Source organism: Cnephaeus nilssonii, assembly GCF_951640355.1.
Source record: "Cnephaeus nilssonii genome assembly, chromosome: 17".
NCBI lineage: Eukaryota > Metazoa > Chordata > Mammalia > Chiroptera > Vespertilionidae > Cnephaeus > Cnephaeus nilssonii.
In genome coordinates this window covers 12907538-12928581 of record NC_137088.1, presented here as the reverse complement: position 1 = coordinate 12928581, position 21044 = coordinate 12907538, and the positions used below count along the sequence as shown (strand labels likewise).

The following is a 21044-nucleotide window of genomic DNA, read 5'->3' as shown; positions in this document are numbered from 1 at the left end:
TCTGTAAACTAAAAGTTATTTTAACAGGCTTAATTAGATTTGGGGTTAATATATTTGTAAGATACTCTGTAGGTGAAGCTATATACTTTTTTTTTAATATATATTTCTTTATTGATTTCAGAGAGGAAGGGAAAGGGATAGAGAGATAGAAACCTCAATGATGAGAGAGAATCATTGATCAGCTGCCTCCTGCATGCCCCCTACTGAGGATCAAGCCCACAACCCCAACCCGGGCATGTGCCCTTGGCCAGAATCAAACCTGGGACCCTTCAGTCTGCAGGCCGACACTCCATCCACTGAGCCAAACCAGCTAGGGCTATACTTTTTATAAAGTACATATTGTCAGTTTGTTCACTATTAGATGCTAAATTTGATCAATTTGTTAAGATGGTGACAGGAACATCTTCCATTTGCAATTAGAAGAAATCTGTGGGATATACACAAAAACATCATGTTATATATCTGAAAGTAATATAATGTTAATATGTCAATTATATCTCAGTTTTTTAAAAAAGAGCCCTGGCTGGTGTAGCTAAGTGGTTAGAGCATCGGTCATGGGATTGAAACCCAGAGGAAATCTTTTTTCTGTGCATAAAACTACTCTCAGATATGAAAGTAAAAATACCCATTGGCAGTGGTAGTGTTCTGCTTTGCCTGTCTTCCCCAAGGCATGCTACTATATTCTTGATTCTTGATATCCTGTTTATTTCTGCAGTGCTGGGCAGGGTGCTGAAGTCTATAGCACTACTGGTCACGTGTTATTTCTCTGAGTTGTATAGAAATCAGCATTATAGATCAGCTGTACTAGTTCCAGTGATAGAAAACCGCACGTGAGGCGTGTGAGCCTTAGCTAGATGGTGACTTTGGTGAACCTGAATTATTTTTGTTTAAAATGTCTTTCTTGCCCTTAATTGATTGGGCTCAGTGGATAGAGCGTCGGCCTGCGGACTGAAGGGTCCCAGGTTCAATTCCGGTCAAGGGCATGTACCTTGGTTGCGGGCACATTCCCAGTAAGGAGTGTGCAGGAGGCAGCTGATGGATGTTTCTCTCTCATCATTGATGTTTCTAACTCTCTATCCTTCTCCCTTCCTCTCTGTAAAAAATCAATAAAATATATATTTTTAAAAAATATCTTTCTTATTTAAAATTTTCCTTCACAGAGGCATCAACTCTAGTTTGTGAGTGTTGCAGATTTCCTTAGGCGTCAGCAATCCTTTTTTTCTTTGGAACAAAATTTTTTCCTTGAATGTCATTGGAGTTAAAATTTGAAAAGTGTAGCTAGCTTGTATGGAAGATCTTCCTCCAATCATATTTGAATTAGCATTCTTTTAATGGAATGTGTCTACGCTTTCAGTTAACTGACTTTTTTCAGTTTTGAAAAAGCAGTGTGTTTCTTTTGTGCTTAGTTCAAACCTAAAGGCAATTGTTTGGTTCAAAATGAAGCCCTTTGGCTTAAAGAATGTCAAGGTTTGTGCGCCAAAGAGCTCTGTACGCCTGGAAGGTCAGCCATGCGCATTAGGCCACAGTAGAAGGAAAGTCAAGCTTATGGATGAACGGTCATATACCGTTTCAATTGGCAATGGAGACTACTTTTGGACAAATAAAGACACATTGTGGGATTACGTGCAGACTCTTACAGGTAAGAAATCAGTTACCAAAAAATGAATGTTTTAAGAACATTTTAAAAACGGGTGTACAAACAATACCCACTTCTTGCAGAAAACTTGAAAAGTGGAGAGAGATAACAAGGAAAATAACAATAGTAATCCCGTTGAAGTATATCTTAATGTAAAAGAATGTAGGTAAAATGATGGTTGGTTAACATATAAAAGGCTGTTATTGAGCTCAGTTCTTTAAAATGTCTGTAGAAATGAGAATTTCGGAGTCTCTTGTCAGCCTTCGAGTCTAGCTTATTTATTTATTTATCTTAAAGTTGGCTTCTCTCCTTTCCTGGAAGATTTTAGGAGACTTTTACAGCTCCTAGAGGATAATGATAGCAGCAGTGGCCACCTGAGCCAGTCTGCCTTTGGCGGAAAGTAGAAGCTTAAATTCCTCAACGCCTTGGTGAGTTGTGTGTATTTCCCTCTGCCCTGTATTTACACATCACTCTTTGGCAGTTGAGCCCAGAAGTCCCATTAAAGAATGTCATCTAGTCCAGAGAGGATATTAGAAGAAGAAGCTATGGAGATAACTTGATGGCAGATCAAGAATTTTTGTCATTTGTCTTAAATTTAGTTTACTTTCTAATGATGAGGGAAGATACATTTTTAAAACAGTTTAGGTTTCCAAACTTTTTTTTAAGTATTTGTGTTCATTGTTATAATTTGACTAGTGTCCCGGTGCACAGATTTGTGCACATTGAAAGGAAATTAATTAGAAGAAATATTTTAATATCGCTATTCACCCTTTCTCTGTAACAGAAGTGTTAACCAAATTCACGATCAACAATGACAGATCGGCCCTGACCGGTGTGGCTCAGTGGATAGAGCGTCGGCCTGCGGACGGAAGGGTCCCGGGTTCAATTCCCGGTCAAGGGCATGTACCTTGGTTGCGGGCACATCCCCAGGTGGGGGCGTGCAGGAGGCAACTGGTGGATGTTTCTCTCTCATCGATGTTTCTGACTCTCTCTCCCTCTCCCTTCCTCTCTGTAAAAAATCAATAAAAATATATTTAAAAAAAAAAAAAAACAATGACAGATCGAAACACATGTGTGCGATTGGTGCTAGTGAGAGCTTTATACATATTGCACATGCGCGAGTCAACTTAGCAATATATATATATATATATATATATATATATATATATATGCTTAATTAGACCTGCTTTCTGATTTAGCTAAACTTTTTCCAGTCCAGTGAAGCACCCCAACTTCTCTTTCAGGTAATTGTCAGCAACCCAGTAGTAAATATAAACACAGAACAGATTATTATTGTAGATCATGCAGGGAGAAAAAAGGGTAAAATATTTAACTGTAGCAGCGTTTGACTATATTCTGCACAGTGAGAAAACCTGAAGTAATTTTCAAGTTCCACCATTTCTTCTTTTCAGTCGGGTCAAGTTTCTAAATTTTCTAAATCTCCGTTGTCTTGCTAATGAAAAGAAAATAGGATTCTACTGAGTCTCCTATCTACCTACTCCAGGACTTCTGTGAGGATCAAATAAGATGAGGCATGGGAAAGTGCTTCACAGATATTTGGTTGAACTGTAAAATGTTTGCACCTGGCTATAAAGCAAGTTGGGTTCCTGGGCTGAAGACACTCCAAGGAGGCTAATCACTAGGGAGAGGAAGCCGGGCGTTGCTACATGATGTCATTACCCGGTGCTCACAGCGACCGTTTCCAGGCTGGGCTGGGCTGTGGGCCGCATTTTGCGCCATCGGGTCTTGGCAGCGTTGCCTGCAATTTGGTGGGGCGTCGCTCCGGGGTGGTGGCAGGGCCTATATCCCACTTGGGGGAAGCCGAGTGTTGGTTTGTGGGCGCCAGGTCTGTGGTGCCGTTTATTTTTAAATGTCCAGTGCGTGTCATGGCAGCTCCTGCATTGAGCGTCTGTCCCCTGGTGGTCAGTGCGCATCATAGCTTCTGGTCAGCGGGAAGGACAGACACTTAGCCTTTTAGATAGATAGTTAAATAGATAATAAATATACACGGAGTTGAGAGTTCTGCTTCACTCTAAACTCATACTTTGCTTTCTGGGGTCCTGAAATTCTGTGTCCCATTTTTACACATTTTAAAGTAATTGGTTCTTACTGTTCCTGTGCACCTGAAAGTTTTGTAAAACAGATGTACTGTGTAAACAGTAGTCTTGCAGTCAAGCATGTTAGCTTTCTAAAGGAAAAGCTGTTTTAACACTGTCTTTATTCTAAACTGGTAAACTTTCTCCATTAAACTACTAGTTCTTCTTCCTCCCTATTAGAACTCAGTTCTTTTTTTACAAATTTAATTTCTTATTGAATTTATTGGGGTGACATTGGTTAATAAAATTATACAGGTTTCAGGTATACAGTTCTACAATACGTCATCTGTGTATTGTATTGTATTGTATTGTACATTTACCAACCCAAATAAAGTCTCCTTCCATCACCACTTATCCCCCTTTTACTTTCTTCTGTTTCTTTATCTGTATGCTAATGGTGAAATGAAATGCCAATTTATCTGTTAACTTTAAGTAACAGAAGTATCACTTCTTTCTTTTTTTATTATTGACTAGAGAAAGAGAGAGGAAGAGAAAGAGAGAAACATTGATTTGGCCACTTACTTATGCACTCATTGGTTGATCCTTATATGTGCCCTGACCAGGGATCGAACCCATACCCTTGGCGTATCGGGACGATGCTGTAACCAGCTGAGCTACCCAGCCAGTTTTTTAAAATAATAAATTGTGGAGCAGGAATCATTAATCTTAGAATGTATATGGACGCTTAACTCATGTTAAGGAGGCTTTTTAAATGTGTTAATTTTGACTTTTGGATTTCTAAGTTTATGAAAGCATTCCTTGCCTGGAAATTACCTCTGAGTTATCAATGTAGATTTCTCATTGTTAAACGTTATTACTATATTCCAACTGAATTATGAATTTCTTGAAGGCATTGTACATCCCTATATAATAAAAGCCTAATATGCAAATTGTCTGTTTGACCAGGAGTTTGACCAGGAGGTGGGGCCAGCCAGCCATCTACAGGAAGGGAGGCCCTGGCCAGCAGGCAGCCGGGGAAAGAAAGTCCACAGCCGACAGCCACTAGGGATCCTACCTGTGCATGAATTTTGTGCACTGGGCCTCTAGTGTGTTTATAATCTCCTTGGGTCTCTAGGGCCTGCTTTTGGTATATTGCTAGAGGAACAGAACTAATATCTTTAAAAGAGCACAACAGCCCTGACCGGTTTGGCTCAGTGGATAGAGCATTGGCCCGTGGTCTGAAGGGTCCCGGGTTCGATTCTGGTCAGGAGTATGTACCTTGGTTGCAGGCTTGATCCCCAGTGGGGGTTGTGCAGGATACAGCTGATTGATGTTTCTCTCTCATTGATGTTTCTAATTCTCTATCCCTCTCCCTTCCTTTCTGTAAAAATCAATAATAAAATATATTTTAAAAAAATAAATAAAATAAAAGAGCAAACATTCTAAGCCCTAATGTCCTGATGGGCAGAGCTGTAATCCTATATGACAAAACCCTAATATGCAAATTGACCGAATAGCAGAACAACCAGTCGCTATGATGCACACTGACCACCAGAGGGCAGGCGCTCAACGCAAGAGCTGCCTCCTGGTGGTCAGTGTGCTCCCACAGGGGGAGCACTGCTCAGCCAGAAGCCGGACTCACGGCTGGCGAGCGCAGCAGCAGTGGCAGGAGCTTCTCCCGCCTCCGCAGCAGCGCTAAGGACCCCTCGGGGGATGTCCGACTGCCAGGGAGTGGGCCTAAGTTGGCAGTCAGACATCCCCCAAGGGGTCCTGGACTGCGAGAGGGCACAGGCCGGACTGAGGGACCCCAACCCCAGTGCACGAATGTCAAGCACCAGGCCTCTAGTCCTTACATAAATAATGGTGGGCTTTCATTGAATTTGGCCATGGCTAAAGGAAACTTTTTCTTCATTAAGTTTTTGTAGGAGTGGCTTCTTACTCAACACTAATTAGTCATTGTAGTTGAGAGAGCTCTAACTTTGGCAACTTCGTTAGGAAGAAGGCTATTAAGAAAACTAGGGCCGAAACCGGTTTGGCTCAATGGATAGAGCGTCGGTCTGCGGACTGAAAGGTCCCAGGTTCGATTCCGGTCAAGGGCATGTACATTGGCTGCGGGCACATCCCTGGTAGGGGGTGCGCAGGAGGCAGCTGGTCGATGATTCTCTCTCATCGATGTTTCTAGCTCTCTATCCCTCTCCTTTCCTCTCTGTAAAAAATCAATAAAAAAAAAAGAAGAAGAAGAAGAAGAAAACTAGGGACACATCACTGCACAACTGTCATTTCTAAAGACTGTAAAACTGTATATTTGCAGATCAGGGAGCCGAGAAGCATGAAGGGACAGGTCAGTCCTCTGGGATCACTGATCAAGAGAAGGAGCTGTCCACCAATGCTTTCCAAGCTTTCACGGTAAGCAATGTTTCCCTCAATCGGCTCCATTTTGAGGATCTCTCAAGTATGAATCGTTTCACATTGAAGTTTTAAATTTATACTTTGTGTGTGTGTGTACTAATTAAAGAGTTAAGTTTAGAGAGTAGGTTTAGTTTTAAAATAAAAACATTTTAATCCGGGTGAGCCTGGCCCCGGGTCCGGGTGAGGCCGTGGGCCCCTGGATCCGGGTGAGCCTGGGTCCCGGGTCCGGGTGAGGCCGTGGGCCCCTGGATCCGGGTGAGCCTGGCCCCGGGTCCGGGTGAGGCCGTGGGCCCCTGGATCCGGGTGAGGCCGTGGGCCCCTGGATCCGGGTGAGCCTGGGTCCCGGGTCCGGGTGAGGCCGTGGGCCCCTGGAACCGGGTGGGGCCACGCGACCCTGGGTCTGGGAGAGGCCACGCGCCCCTGGGTCCGGGTGGGGCCACGTGCCCCTGGGTCCGGGGGAAGCTGGAGCCTGGGTCCGGGCGAGGCCGTGTGCCCCTGGATCCGGGTGAGGCTGGATCTCGGGCCCAGGAGAGGCCACGCACCCCTGGGTCCGGGTGAGGCCACGCGCCCCTGGGTCCGGGTGAAGCTGAATCCTGGGTCTGGGCGAGGCCGTGTGCCCCTGGATCCGGGTGGGGCTGGGTCCCGGGTCCGGGTGAGGCCGTGGGCCCCTGGATCCGGGTGAAGCCGTGCCCCTGGGTCCGGCCGAGACCAAACCAGAGGGAGTCGGACCTGCATTACCACCATGTGTCCACCATCCAGAGCTGAGGGGTCAGTGCCGACATGTACTCATAAGGAACTGGTGGACATTGATATTGGGTCTCAAAAGAACTGTTGGTCCAGAAAGAAACTCACTACAGACTGATTCATTTGCCTGTCAGCATAACTATTATTGCTCGTCGCACATTCAATTCTTATAAGTATATCGCTAGTGACACATGATTTCGCTCATCTAGGGGAAATGATGAACAACATAGACTGATGAACAAGGACAGAACCAGAAACAAGGAGGCATCGATCGGACTATCGGGCCCCAGAGGGAGGATAGGGGAGGGTGGGGGGAGGGGGGAGAGATCAACCAAAGGTCTTGTGTGCATGCATACAAGCCTAACCAATGGTTAAGTTCAACAGGGGGTTGGGGCATCCATGGGGAGGGGTGTGGGATGGGAATGGGGGGATGAGGACAAATATGTGACACCTTAATCAATAAAGAAATTAAAAAAATAAAATAAAATGAGAAAGAAAAAATAAATAAAAAAAATAAAAACATTTTAGAGTTTAACTATGGTAAAAGGATCAGGAGTAATTTGAGCCATTCCCAAGTTTTTGTGCTTTCATAAATACATTTTAACTCTCACACTATTGTTTTTAAGTCTTTTAAATTTATACTTTAAGTATGTGGGTCGGCCTTTTCATTTCACTAGTCTCTTCAATTTTTTTCTTGAATGTACTTTAAAATGGAACCCCAAAAGTTTGTCAAAACACTAACTATTATGACATTTTTAAACAATATGAAAAAAAACACATCTTACATTTGATTATTAAGTTGCATACATGTAAGCAGAAGAACTTGAGACTTCAGTATTCAGAGTATATTAACTAGGAATTAAAATGTGGAGTAATCACATTACCTTTCCTGGCTAGCTTTGGCTATTATACCCTGCTAGCAATATGTACCAATATATGCTAATATATATGTTATACTAGAGGCCCGTCATGCATCAGTGGGGTTCCTCAGCCTGGCCTGCAGGGATTGGGCTAAAACCGGCTCTATGATAACCCCCAACGGGTCCCGGATTGCGAGAGGGCCGTTCTCAGGTGACACACCCCAGAATGGGGCTCCCTCCTCTCTGGTTCCAGGTGCGTCACCCAAGAACCACAGCTGCCAAGACACCGCAGCTTGGCAGCTCCTGCGTTGAGCGTCTGCCCCCTGGTGGTCATTGCACATCATAGCTACCGGTTGGACGGTCACTTAGGCTTTTATATATATAGATGTGATTATAACATATATAGCTATAGTTTATATATATATATTTATATGTATATGTCTTATAGAAATAATGCACATTTATCAGTGTTAGAGTTTGATTCTTAGGAAATATATAGCCACCATTTCTTTTTCTTTTTTTTTTCAATTTTACTGAGATATGATTGACATATCACAGTTCGTGGGGGGTTTTTATTAATCCTCACCCAAGGCTATTTTTCCATTGATTTTTAGGGAGAGTGGAAGAGAGAGGAAAAGATAGAGAGAAACATCAATGTGAGAGAAACACATCGATTGGTTGCCTCCTGCACAAGTCCCAGACAGGGCCCGGCCGAGGAGGAGCCTGCAGCCAAGCCTGCCCTTGACCGGAATCAAACCCGGGACACTTTGGTCTGCAGGCTGACGCTCTATCCACTGATCCAAACAGCTAGGGCACACAGGTTCTTAATTGACATAAACATTGTTTTATCTAATGATTTTAACTAGTATATTTTGGGGAATTACATCTTTTTAAAGAGTTTTAAAATAAAGATGAGTGGAATATATTTGGAAATGATCATATAGGTCTTAAAGCTGGTATGTAATTTTGTGAATGTGTGTTTTCATTTTTGTTTTAGGCTGGAAATTATGATGCCTGTCTTCAACACCTTGCCTGCCTACAAGATATAAACAAAGATGATTATAAAATAATTTTAAATACAGCGGTAGCTGAGTTTTTTAAAAGTAACCAAACAACAACAGATAGTTTGAGACAAACACTTAACCAGCTGAAGAATCAGGTAATGTACACAAATGAATTTAGCTATTATGCTCTCTAAATTTTAGGATAAAAACAGTTAAGGAAAATTAATGTGACTTATTGTCTGATATTCATAGCACAATTTCTAATATATCTGAAACATTCATTGGTATTAATTTTACTTGTATGAAATTATTATTCCAAGAAATGAAAGTTACGTAATATGATTTTGTTTTCTATTGGGTTTTCTAACTTGAATAAAATAGATTAATATACCAAATTTGAATGTGCTTTGGGTAGACAGAGAGTCTAGCTTGAAAATGCAAAGTGGTGTAATTTTTTTCTTTTGGTACCAGATGTTGACGCTAGGGTTCTAGTAAAGCCCTTGGAAGTCTGTTTTCACTACCATGTGTGACAAAGTGTATTTTGTTCATTACTTCAAAAAAATCTATCCTTTTTACTGAAGGAACAAAACCTGAACATCATAGGAAAATCAGAAAGTATACTTACTAGCTTTATGGCCTGGGGCAAGATAATTAAGCTTTTTGTGCTGGTTTCCTTATTTATAAGATAGAAATGGCAATATCATCTATGTTCTCGAGGTATGGTGAGGATTAAATGAGGTGTTCTCTGTAAAAAGGTTCCATGTAGCAGGCCTGGCACATAGTTAAGTAGTTAGCTATTGTTAGTTCATGTTTAAATTTTACGTTTGTTTTTACAAAATGGAACCAAGTTTCTGTGTACATTCTGTGTAACATGCTCCTGGGAAAGGCCGTTTTGAGTTTGGCCCACTCCCCATGAGTCTACAAGGTGGAAATCCAACCCAGAAACCATGCTGGCAGTTCAACATTAAAGATACATCTTCACAGTGGCAAGGAGGAGAATCACCTTGCCTTGTGCTAGGTATAAATAAAGTCCCATCAAAACAGTTTACTAAACAGAATTTTATTATGAATGAAATACTTTTTAGTGTGAGAGTAATTGAAATCTAGAGAGCCTGTTGAAAATGTGGAAAAATTCAAATTGGCCTGTGTTCTTGATTATTCATGTAGATTTCTTTCACTTTTGTGCTTTATTTTCTTACTGTTGTTATAGCATAAACCTTGTGGATTGTTTTATAGGTCCACTCAGCTGTTGAAGAAATGGATGGATTAGATGATGTTGAGAACAGCATGTTGTATTACAATCAAGCAGTCATTCTTTATCATTTGCGGCAGTATACAGAAGCCATATCAGTTGGTGAAAAACTTTATCAGTTTATAGAACCTTTTGGTATGTTATCTTTCAAGTCAGTAATTTCCATATCTTCTCATACTTGCAAAGGTCTCTGGTGTTTGTACCCAGATAACCTACATCAGAGAATTACATGTCAGTAAGAAAGAAAAAAAGCTGTATCCGGTTTTCTTAATGGTTAGAAAAGATAAAAATTATATCACTTTCAGATGAATCCAGGTTTTCTTTTAGCACTCTCCCAACCCAATTTTTTAAGATAACTGTTAGAATTGCTGTTTCTAATATGAAAGAATTGCTCATTTGAGGGGGTTTTCTTTGGTTGTGGACCTGACCCTTTCTTACCTAAGTGGTGTATTAAGGAAGGCGTGTTTTGTAATGTTAGGGGACTTCGTAGTCATTTATTTTGTCTACTTTCTAGCTGAAGTAGAGTAGATAGTAGAGAACTGTGTTAGCTTTTTTTGTTATCTTAACTAGCTTACAATTACTGGCCTCAACAAAGGAACAAAGGTGAGGGCAAAGGGAAAAAGAGGGAGCAAATAAAGCAGCAAAGCTGGACCCAGGAAATGGTTGTTAGAGAGGGCTGTTGGTGTCCACCCACAAGCACATTTCAGTTGTGATTCACATTTTTGTCTTTTGCTCCATGGTTACTTTCTTTTAAACCCAAAACACCCATGCAGATTCCTGCTTTATAAACACCTGATTGCTGATGTGGTCCCCTCAGGACATGTGGTGGAGTGTGATGGCTCCCCCGTGATGCTTTGGGGAGAGTTGCAGAGCCCCCTTTTGCTGACAGCTGGTTGAACAGCTGCTTACTATGGCTCCAGGGGAGCATTTTCAAGGCGCTTCTCGTCTTTCCCCCAATCCTGAGGGTGCAGTGGCTGGACAGACTGCCCCCGAGAGGCCTCAGTGGTGAAGCATTGTGTAACGGATGACCAGTCCTTTTCTTCTGAAAAGCTAGAAGTCAGAATTATACTTCAAGGATGGCACAGATGTGGTTTTGCGCCCCCCATAAAGCTGGTTTTTAGAATTTCCAGAACAGTTCCTGAAATCCTGTTAAATCTGCTAGGGTTGAGCAGAATTTAGCAACCAATTAGTACTCAAATGTATTTTTCTTCTTCTTTGAAAATTTTTATTTTTTTAACTTAACTACTTGGATTCCTCATTTAATATATATTTATTGAGCTTGTACTATGGGCCAGACACTGGGACCTAAAGATTGATGCAGTGAATGAAAGAGAAAATGTCTTCACCCTTAAGCTTCCATTCTAATGGGAGAGAGCGCTGCACAAGAAATATATTGTGAGATAGTTAAATGCTATGAAGAAAAGCTAAAATTGGGTACAGAATAGAGCTTGACTGGGGATATTGTTTTTCGAGAGGAACAGCTGGAATGCCACTGTGACTGGGGCTAGGTGGGGAAAATGGTAGGAAATGAACTCAGAAGTAGCCAGGGACAGAACAGGTGAATTATTGTAACCTAGGTCGGGACTTTTGTTTAAGTTGGAGGGAAGCCCTGGGAGATGCCACTTTTGCATATTAACTGCACTGATTTTAGTTTTAAATGGAAACCACTCTGGCTACTATATAAGAGCAAGAAGGGAATCAGGAAGACTTGCTAGGAGGCTTTTAAGGACTTCTGAAATTTTCTGTTCTTGATTATAGCAGCCTTCCTTTCATCCTTATTTTCCCTTTCATCTTCTCTTTGAAAGGGAAGGAAATAGTGTTATGTCATGCTGGGGCACCCTTCCTTTCTTCCTTGGGTTCTTCCTTTGATGTTCTTGTCTTTATATTTTCCTCTTGGCTGTTGCAATTTTCTGATATACTCCAAGCCACACCTTGGTTCTTTTGTATCTGCAATCAAATTGTTTCTTTTTCCCATCTCTGTACCTTGAAAGGAAATGTATTTACCAGAGTCAAAGATCTTTTTAGAGTTAGAAGGAACTTTAGGAGATCACCTGGTCCCCTGGTCCACCCCCCCTGCCTTTAGGCAGGTAAAGTGTTCTCTCCCATTTTGCAGGTCAGCCAGCTGAGTCTAAAAATTAGTTCAATGATGTGTAAAAGCCACATAACTAGTAAGTAGCCAGGCAGTAACTGGAATTGAGATACCCTTCCACATAAAGTAAAATCCTCATTTCATGTGCTGGTGTTTGGTAGATATTTTGCCAAAGGATGTTCAGTCACTAGACTTCCTGTAATGAGAGGTGGGGAGATGCCAATTGGAATGAAACGGGGGGCCGTGAGATGCCTAATAGAACAGCATTGTTGGCATTGCAGGTTGTTTCCACCACGGCTCTAGGTGACGAAATTCATTTAAGTAAAGACTTAGGCTTTGCTCTTTAGAGCTTGGAGGGGCGGGGGAAGGTCCGAGATGTTTGCTTCACTTTGGATTGTAATTTTTCTTTTTGTTTTATTTTCCCACCCCACCCCCCCCCCCCGCCAGAAGAAAAATTTGCCCAAGCAGTGTGTTTTCTACTTGTAGACCTGTATATATTAACTTACCAAGCTGAGAAAGCTTTGCATCTTCTTGCTGTCCTAGAAAAGATGATTTCACAGGGTAACAATAACAAAAATGGAAAGAACGAGGTGAGTGTCCTAAAGTGATCAGACTAAAATTTAAATAATAATGAACATTTGTAGTTATTATTTTAATAGCTTTACTGAAATATTATTTCACTGTACAGCATGATGACTAGTTAATACCACTGTGTTTCATATATGAAAGTTGCTTAGAGAGTAAGTCTTAAACATGTATGTATAAGAGTTCAGTTAAATAATCTTAGCATTATTCATAAACTGTAGTAACTATTTCCATATGCAATACTTGTAATAGTTAGTGAAGAATAATTCAGTTCAACAGATGCTTCTGTGCTCTGCTTGGTACTAAGGTGGCAACAATGAAAACTATGCAATTCTTGATTTTCAAGGAACTCAAGTCTGTGGGAGGAAAATACTGAGCAAATCTGCTCAGGGACTGGGAGGATGGAGGTTAGGAAGTGTTTCAGAGAAGTTTGGGTGTTTGATGTGGGCCTTTAAAGATGTAATAGTTTGACAGATCAGAAAAGGAAGGATGAAGCAGGATAACCATCCTGGCAGAAAGAAAAAACAGCACAAAAGGTGTGAGAAGGTGTGTTGGGGGAGTTCTAGTCATCTGAAATGGGAAGTAGTGCCTGAGAAATGTGATGGAGATCAGCAGCAGGGGACACTGGCCACTCGAATATGGGTCATACTGTGAAGGATTTGGAATACTTTACTAGGAATTTAAGGTATGAGGTTGGCAGTGTTTATGACAGAGCAAGTTTTTGAGGAGGGAATTACGTGATCGTGTCTGGGTTGTAGAAAGCTAACCTGAGTTTTGCCCAAGTAAGACCTATGCGTTTTAAACCTAGTCTATCATTGTGCTCTATCAGTGAGCTTCTCATAGGTAGTTTCCTGTTACTCACTCCACATTAGGAAACCTCAGTCTGTGGGACTGGGACCTAGGGTTCTGAAATTTGAAACATTCTCTAGGTGATTGAGATCCGCTCACTTGGAATCTGTGATTTAAATAGTGGTCAGAAATATTTCATTTTGATACACTTTGTTCATCACCCTCTAGACTGGTAATAACACCAACAAAGACGGTTCTAACCATAAAGCTGAAAGTGGAGCTCTAATAGAAGCTGCAAAATCAAAGATACATCAGGTAACGTAACTTAAGAGAGGTTATACATCACATATATTTACTTGTGGTTATGAATAATGGAGAATGTGATGGATCATTGAAGGCAGTAAATGATTTAAGACATGTATGTTTATTTATCTTTGAGGTATTGTAGTTTAGAAGCCATTTAATCCTTCTAAGTAAACTTTGCTTAAGATGATAATGCAATATCATTTCTTTTATTTACTCTATAGAAAATTGAGAGGAAAAAAATGGTCTGGGAGTGTATTAGATGATGAGATCATATTCATTTAAAAATTCATTGTTAAAAAAAAATAAAAATTCATTGTTAATTAGCCATGTGCAGATAAGAATCAGTAGGATTTTTGTTTGGAACTTAAGTATAAATTTTATTCTACCGTGTTTCTAGTTTTTTAGAGTGTATTCCATGAATACAGTAAAAGTAGATTATTTAAGATAATTTTTAACTTGCTTTTGCTGGCATACCCATGTTGTAAACAGATTGGGTTTCATTTCCTTAACGAGAAAGCAGAACTGCTTCACTATGTGTAAATATACCATAGTTCTTACATGCTAACATTTTTCCTCTGACAGTATAAAGTAAGAGCTTATATCCAAATGAAGTCTCTGAAAGCGTGCAAAAGGGAGATCAAGTCCGTCATGAACACAGCTGGAAATGTAAGTTTCTTCTTGACTTTTTTTTTTTTCAATTTGTATCTCTTACGTCCTAAAATTTTCTTATTTGTACAATTTGTTATTTGTCAGTTTTAAATAATTTATCTTAGTCTGATAGTGAACTATGAAGTAATGATCATACTGTGTCTACTACAATTTAATGCAATATGTTTCTGACTTAAAATTATCACAAGCATTTCTCCTTGGTATGTAGCCTTCAAACCACCATTTTTTTAAAACATTTTTATTGATTTCAGAGAAGAAGAAGAGAGGGAGAGATGGAAACATCAATGGTGAGAGAGAATCATTGATTGGCTGCCTCCTGCACGTCCCACACTGGGGATCAAGCCCGCAACCCAGGCATGTGCCCTTGACCGGAATCGAACCTGGAACCCTTCAGTCCCCAGTTTGACGCTATATCCATTGAGCCAAACCGGCTAGGGCCAAACCACCATTTTATTTTATTTTATTTTTAAATATATTTTATTGAATTTTTACAGAGAGGAAGGGAGAGGGATAGAGAGTTAGAAACACCGATGAGAGAGAAACATCGATCAGCTGCCTCCTGCACACCTCCTACTGGGGATGTGCCCGCAACCAAGGTACATGCCCTTGACTGGAATCGAACCTGGGACCCTTGAGTCCACAGGCCAACACTCTATCCACTGAGCCAAACCGGTTAGGGCCAAACCACCATTTTAAATAGCTAACCAGTATTCTGTGAGTTGTTTATCATAATTCACATAACATTCATTGTTATTAGGCACTAGGATTTTTTTAGATTATACTGAAAACTTTAATTCAAGATTAACAGTCAAGTTGTAGCCCAAACCTGCCCCTTCCAAATGATCTTTGGCCTGACAATGCCTTCAGTTTGACCAGTGCTAGTATTTGAGATATAATTACTCCTTCCTTCCACCCCCTTTACCCCAAACCCCCACTGAGAAATAATTTTTAAGATGGTAGTGGGAAGGACAGAAGTGAAAAATCTTGAGGCTTTTAGGATATTAATTAAAAGTATAAAATCATACCTAGCCAGAGTCGCTCAGTGGTTGAGCATCGACCTATGAACCAGGAGGTCATGGTTTGATTCCTGGTCAGGGCACATGCCAGGGTTGCAGGCTCAGTCCCCAGTAGGGGACATGCAGGAGGCAGCCAGTCAATGATTCTCTCTCATCACTGATGTTTCTATCTCTCCCTCCTTCTCCCTTCCTCTCTGAAATCAATAAAAAATATTTTTTAAAAAAATAATTAAATCATGACAAGATATGGTTTGTAGTAGGAATAGTTCAGGAAAATTGACCTTAGAAAATCCCAAACAGGATTCACATTAGCCACTGGGTCAGTACTCAAGTGATTTTTGAGAACAATTGTAGCCTAGACCTAAGAGGAGGGTAAGGCCTACGTAGCCAGCCAGTCATTATATAAAACCTTTTTTTTTTTTTGAGATTAAAAATAAAAGCATGATCTATGCCTTAAAAGATATCATAGTCATAGGGAAAGGCAAACAGAAAAATAAATCATTGTAATGCAAGAAATAGTTGTTACCCCTGAGTCAGGGAACACTTAAGGAGGAGAGAGCCTCATTTTGGTGACCATGGCTTAACTGATTCATTTATGCCCTTGAACACAGGCCAGCACAACAGTGTGATTATGATCTCATTGAGCAGCTACAAACAAATTATAAGTAACTGATGTTTTCTTTACAGTCTGCACCCTCTCTGTTTCTTAAAAGCAATTTTGAGTACTTAAGAGGCAATTATCGAAAAGCTGTGAAGCTATTAAATAGTTCAAACATTGCTGAACATCCAGGATTCTTGAAAACAGGTAAAAGAAAATGGTGAAATTTTTGTATTTTCTTCCAGGCTCTTCTGCTCTTTGTTGCTTGTGTCTGTGCGCCCCACCCCCACCCCCCAACCCCCGTGTACCCATTTCTAATTTTGCTAAATTTTAATTTTTGATGTTTTTATTGTCATGGCTTCCCCTCAGGGGCCCATTAACACCCAATCACTGAAATGACCTCTCAGACTAAGCAGATACTATGCTTTGAGAAAATTTGCTTAGGATTGTCTTGGCACAGATTTCAGAATTGATGTTGGCAATCTCTAAAATGGAGTCGGGAGCAGGGCATATTGTTGACTAGTCAACAGTTACCATCATTAAATAGGAAATATTTTCATATAATAGTTGTATATTTTATATATTGATTTTTTATAACTATTAATTCTAAAACTGTTCATTTGCTTCCCATATATAAACTTTATTTTTTTGTTGCTGATAAAATATGCTTATTAGAGGAGATTTGGGAATAGAATTTTTAAAAAATTGTTCACGCCCTAGCTGGTTTTGCTCAGTGGATAGAGCGTCGGCCTGTGGACTGAAGGGTCCAGGGTTCGATTCCGGCCAAGGGCACATGCCTGGGTTGCGGGCTCTGTCCCCAGTGGGGGGCGTGCAGGAGGCAGCTGATCAATGATTCTCTCTTATCATTGATGTTTCTATCTCTCCCTTCCTCTCTAAAATGAATAAAATATATATATTTTTAAAAATTGTTCACAGATCAACCAAAGGACTTAATATGCGTGCATATAAGAATAACCAACGGATGCAAAACATTGGGGGGTGAGGGCATGTATGGGAGTGGAGTGGGGGGGGCGATGGTAAGATATGTACACATATAATACCTTAATAAAAATAATTAATTAATTAATTTTTAAAAATTGTTCATAATACCACTACCCAGAAGCAACCTCATTTAAACATATTAGTGTATTTCCTACTATATTTTTACCTAAGTATAGTTTTTCTCTTTTTAAAATACAGTCATTGCTTAATTTTAAAATAGTTCAAAAGCCAACATTTAGTTTTTAGTGTTAAGCATTGACTATCCTGATTATTAATTTTTTTTATATATATATTTTATTGATTTTTTTACAGAGAGGAAGAGAGAGGGATAGAGAGTTAGAAACATCGATGATAGAGAGACATCGATCAGCTGCCTCTTGCACAACCCCTACTGGGGATGTGCCCGCAACCAAGGTACATGCCCCTGACCGGAATCGAACCTGGGACCCTTCAGTCCGCAGGCCGACGCTCTATCCACTGAGCCAAACCGGTTTCGGCTGATTATTAATTTTGTCGATCTAGTCAGGCATCTTATATTGTTGAGGAAAAGATGGACTATCAGTAAACTGTTTTAGAATGTTTGGGAACCATTTAGAAAAAGGAAACTAAAGCTTGGATTGCTTCCATTACACCAAAATACAGTCCAGAGAGATGAAGGATTAAAATGTGAAAATAAAATCACAAAAGCAGCAACAGGAAATTTGGAGGAATATATTAATATTGTGGTGGGGAGCCTTGATTAAACATTACACAAAAATCCAAGAACCATAGCACTTAGGAAAGCTTACTAAATTTGACCGCATAAAATATGAAACTTTTTATGATTAAAAACATAAACAATAAACACAGATACACTGGACCAAATCACAAGACAAATGACAAACTAGCAGTGGGGGAAATATTTGAAACAGATGTGACAGAAAGTTTCTATAATAGGTACCCAGTAGAAAAACATCTGTAGCCAAATAAAAAAATGGGTTAAAAACAGGAAGAGGCAGTGTTCCGGACAAGAAATACAAATGCCCAACTAACATGAAAAGATAGGTGCTCATCCATGGCGACATTTAAAGTGTAATCTGAAAGAGTAGTGGAGATTTACAGTTTAACAAGCAAAAGCAGGATTTTATATACCCTGCTTTATATATTTTTTGCTCTTCTTCATTTAACATATTTTCACTGTTTCCATATATACTTACTTAATTCTTTCAGTTTCTACATAGTATTTTGTTATGTGGATATAATACATATATATTAATTTACTAATAAGTATTTTTTCTTTTTTTTTTGCAATTTTTTTTTTTTATCTCTTGCCTATAATGATTTAAAATTACATCAGAGCCCAGCTGGCCTGCTTGCAGGCTCAATCCCCAGTAGGGGGCGTGCAGGAGGCAGCCAGTCAATGATTCTCTATGATTATTGATGTTTCTCTCTCCCTCTCCCTTCATCCCTTCCTCTCAATAAAAAATATATTTTTAAAAATAAATAAAATTACATCAGGAAAAAACATGAACAGGCTAATTAAATCATTATGCAGGATTGGTTTATTGCCCTTAATAAATGACATTTTAAAAGGACAGGGAATCTGGTAATAGATTTATTTTGTATATTGTTTTTTTTAAAAAAAGAAAGAAAAATAAACATTTGCTAGGAAAAGAAAAATAAAAAGGAAAGGGAGTTTGCCCTGACCGGGTGGCTCAGTTGATTGGAGCATCGTCCGTACACCAAAAGATTCCTGGTCAGGGCATATTCCTAGATTGCAGTTTCAATCCCAGGTCAGGGTGTGTATGGGAGGCAACTGATCGATGTTTCTCTCTCTCCCTCTTCTTTCTCTACATATCAATAAAAAACATATCCTTAGGTGAGGATTTTTTAAAAAAGGAGTAAAGGGAGCTTACAAAGTTTTAAGATGTTTCCCAAATGCCTTATAAACAGTTCTGTAGGGACTATGTGGAATTGCATATAGAATTAACTCATGTTAGATAAGCCCAATTCTTTTTTTTTTTTTAATATATTTCTTTATTGATTTCAGAGAGGAAGGAAGAGGTAGAGAGAGATAGAAACATCAATGATAAGAGAGGATCATTGATTGGCTGCCTCCTGCATGTCCCCTATTGGAGATCGAGCCCGAAATCCAGGCATGTGCCCTTGGCCAGAATCGAACCTGGGACCCTTCAATCCGCAGGCCGATGCTCTATCCACTGAGACAAACTGGCTAGGGCCGTGGTCGGCAAACTGCGGCTCGCGAGCCACATGCGGCTCTTTGGCCCCTTGAGTGTGGCTCTTCCACAAAATACCACGGCCTGGGCGAGTCTATTTTGAAGAAGTGGCGTTAGAAGAAGTTTAAGTTTAAAAAATTTGGCTCTCAAAAGAAATTTTAATCGTTGTACTGTTGATATTTGGCTCTGTTGACTAATGAGTTTGCCGACCACTGGGCTAGGGCAAGCCCAATTCTTGTATGATGTACATCGACAGTAAAATTTGTCTGTGGACAAACTTATGTGTGTTTTTCTCAGGTGAATGCTTGCGATGTATGTTCTGGAATAATCTTGGTTGCATCCATTTTGCCATGAGCAAGCACAATTTGGGAATTTTCTACTTTAAAAAAGCTCTACAGGAGAATGACAATGTCTGTGCACAGCTCAGTGCCGGCAGCCCTGATCCAGGTATGCCCTTTGCTGGGGGGAACAGTCTATATTTTACTACATGAGGAAAGCCCGAGTTCACAGAGCATCTACAGTTATCACTGACCCTGCCCAACAGGTTTCACTGTGGGGATTTTTAGTAGCTATTTGAATAGAAAGGAGTTAAGGGTAATTATCAAAGATATTTTAATTCCCCTTTTTTCATAGATTTAAAATTCAGTATTTTTATTTCCCTTTTTTTTTTCATAGATTTGAAAATCAGTAATCCCTTATGGGTAATGTTAAAAAAAACTAAGTAATTTTCGAAGATTTCTTGATTGTGCCAAACTAATGTTATAGCTTCTTTTCAGCGTTTCACATGTGGTACTGAGGGCAGCACCTGGCAATCTTTAAGCAATTCCTGAAATTTATTCCTTTAATATTCATATTATATAGATTACTGATTTGAAATGCTTAAAGTCAAGCAATCATTTAGCTTTGTATTTTTAAAAGTTATTTAATTGATGAAAAATGTATCCAAAATCATTAATAGTCTTATTTTATTATGGATTGTGAAACTCTGAATGAGTGAGTGAATGATAGTTATCATAGGTATAGCACATTAACTTTTATTGCCACAGTAAAATCCTGTAACACTGTAACATCAGCTGAATACTTCTGGTTAATCAAAAGTACATGACAACAATTTAATTAACCAAACTTAAAGTAAAAAGAGTGGAATCTTTACAGACTCTAAAATGTGTAAGATTCAAAGGAGAGTGGGTCCTCTCTCTTCTTTGCCTTCCTGGAGCATGTGTGGCCTGGGTTGCTTCTCATTTGTTGGCAACAAAGACAACGGAGATGACTCTGGCCAGTACTTGTGGGTTGGGGCTGGAGATCATCATTGGTGAGAGCTATTAAACCTCACTTTGGGGTCAGTGGTATTAAACAAGGTAGTGTTTAAGTACTTAGTGGAATGAATGTTTTCCACTAAGTAACTGTTGTTTTTTTTAAATCTAATGATTGATTCCCACCTAATTTTTATCATTAGGCAAAAAATTTTCAGGAAGACCCATGTGTACATTGCTGACCAACAAGAGGTATGAGTTGCTGTATAACTGTGGAATTCAGCTTCTTCACATTGGAAGGCCTCTTGCTGCCTTTGAGTGCCTAATCGAAGCTGTTCAGGTCTATCACGCCAATCCCCGCCTCTGGCTGCGGCTGGCTGAATGCTGCATCGCTGCCAATAAGGGGGTGAGTGCTGCCTGGGTACCTTCTTGAACCCTCACTCACCACCCATCTCCCCCCCTTCCCCCCCGCACCCCCCACACAGTTACATGGAAAGCAAAAAATACTTGGGAACCTACAAGATTTCATCCCCTTTTTAACTCTCAAGGAATTTATAGAGTCTTCTGTTCTTTAATAGCT

At 40.0% G+C, this 21044-nt stretch overlaps 1 protein-coding gene across 6 annotated transcripts in view; it reads left to right on the top strand.

The window, feature by feature from the left end:
* Positions 1 to 21044, top strand: part of CNOT10 (CCR4-NOT transcription complex subunit 10) — a gene marked incomplete at its 5' end in the record, with an annotated part of 55887 nt that overhangs the window by 11714 nt on the left and 23129 nt on the right. For 3 of the 6 annotated variants that reach the window (XM_079795629.1, XM_079795627.1, XM_079795630.1), the window contains 9 exons: positions 5984 to 6078; positions 8683 to 8844; positions 9926 to 10076; positions 12478 to 12620; positions 13633 to 13719; positions 14293 to 14376; positions 16083 to 16200; positions 19509 to 19658; positions 20668 to 20870. In XM_079795629.1, coding sequence (XP_079651755.1) covers positions 5984 to 6078; positions 8683 to 8844; positions 9926 to 10076; positions 12478 to 12620; positions 13633 to 13719; positions 14293 to 14376; positions 16083 to 16200; positions 19509 to 19658; positions 20668 to 20870 — 1193 coding nt within the window. Of the gene's footprint in view, positions 1 to 1359; positions 1640 to 5983; positions 6079 to 8682; positions 8845 to 9925; positions 10077 to 12477; positions 12621 to 13632; positions 13720 to 14292; positions 14377 to 16082; positions 16201 to 19508; positions 19659 to 20667; positions 20871 to 21044 lie in introns of those variants that run through there. The other 3 variants (XM_079795632.1, XM_079795631.1, XM_079795628.1) reach the window with 3 other exon arrangements.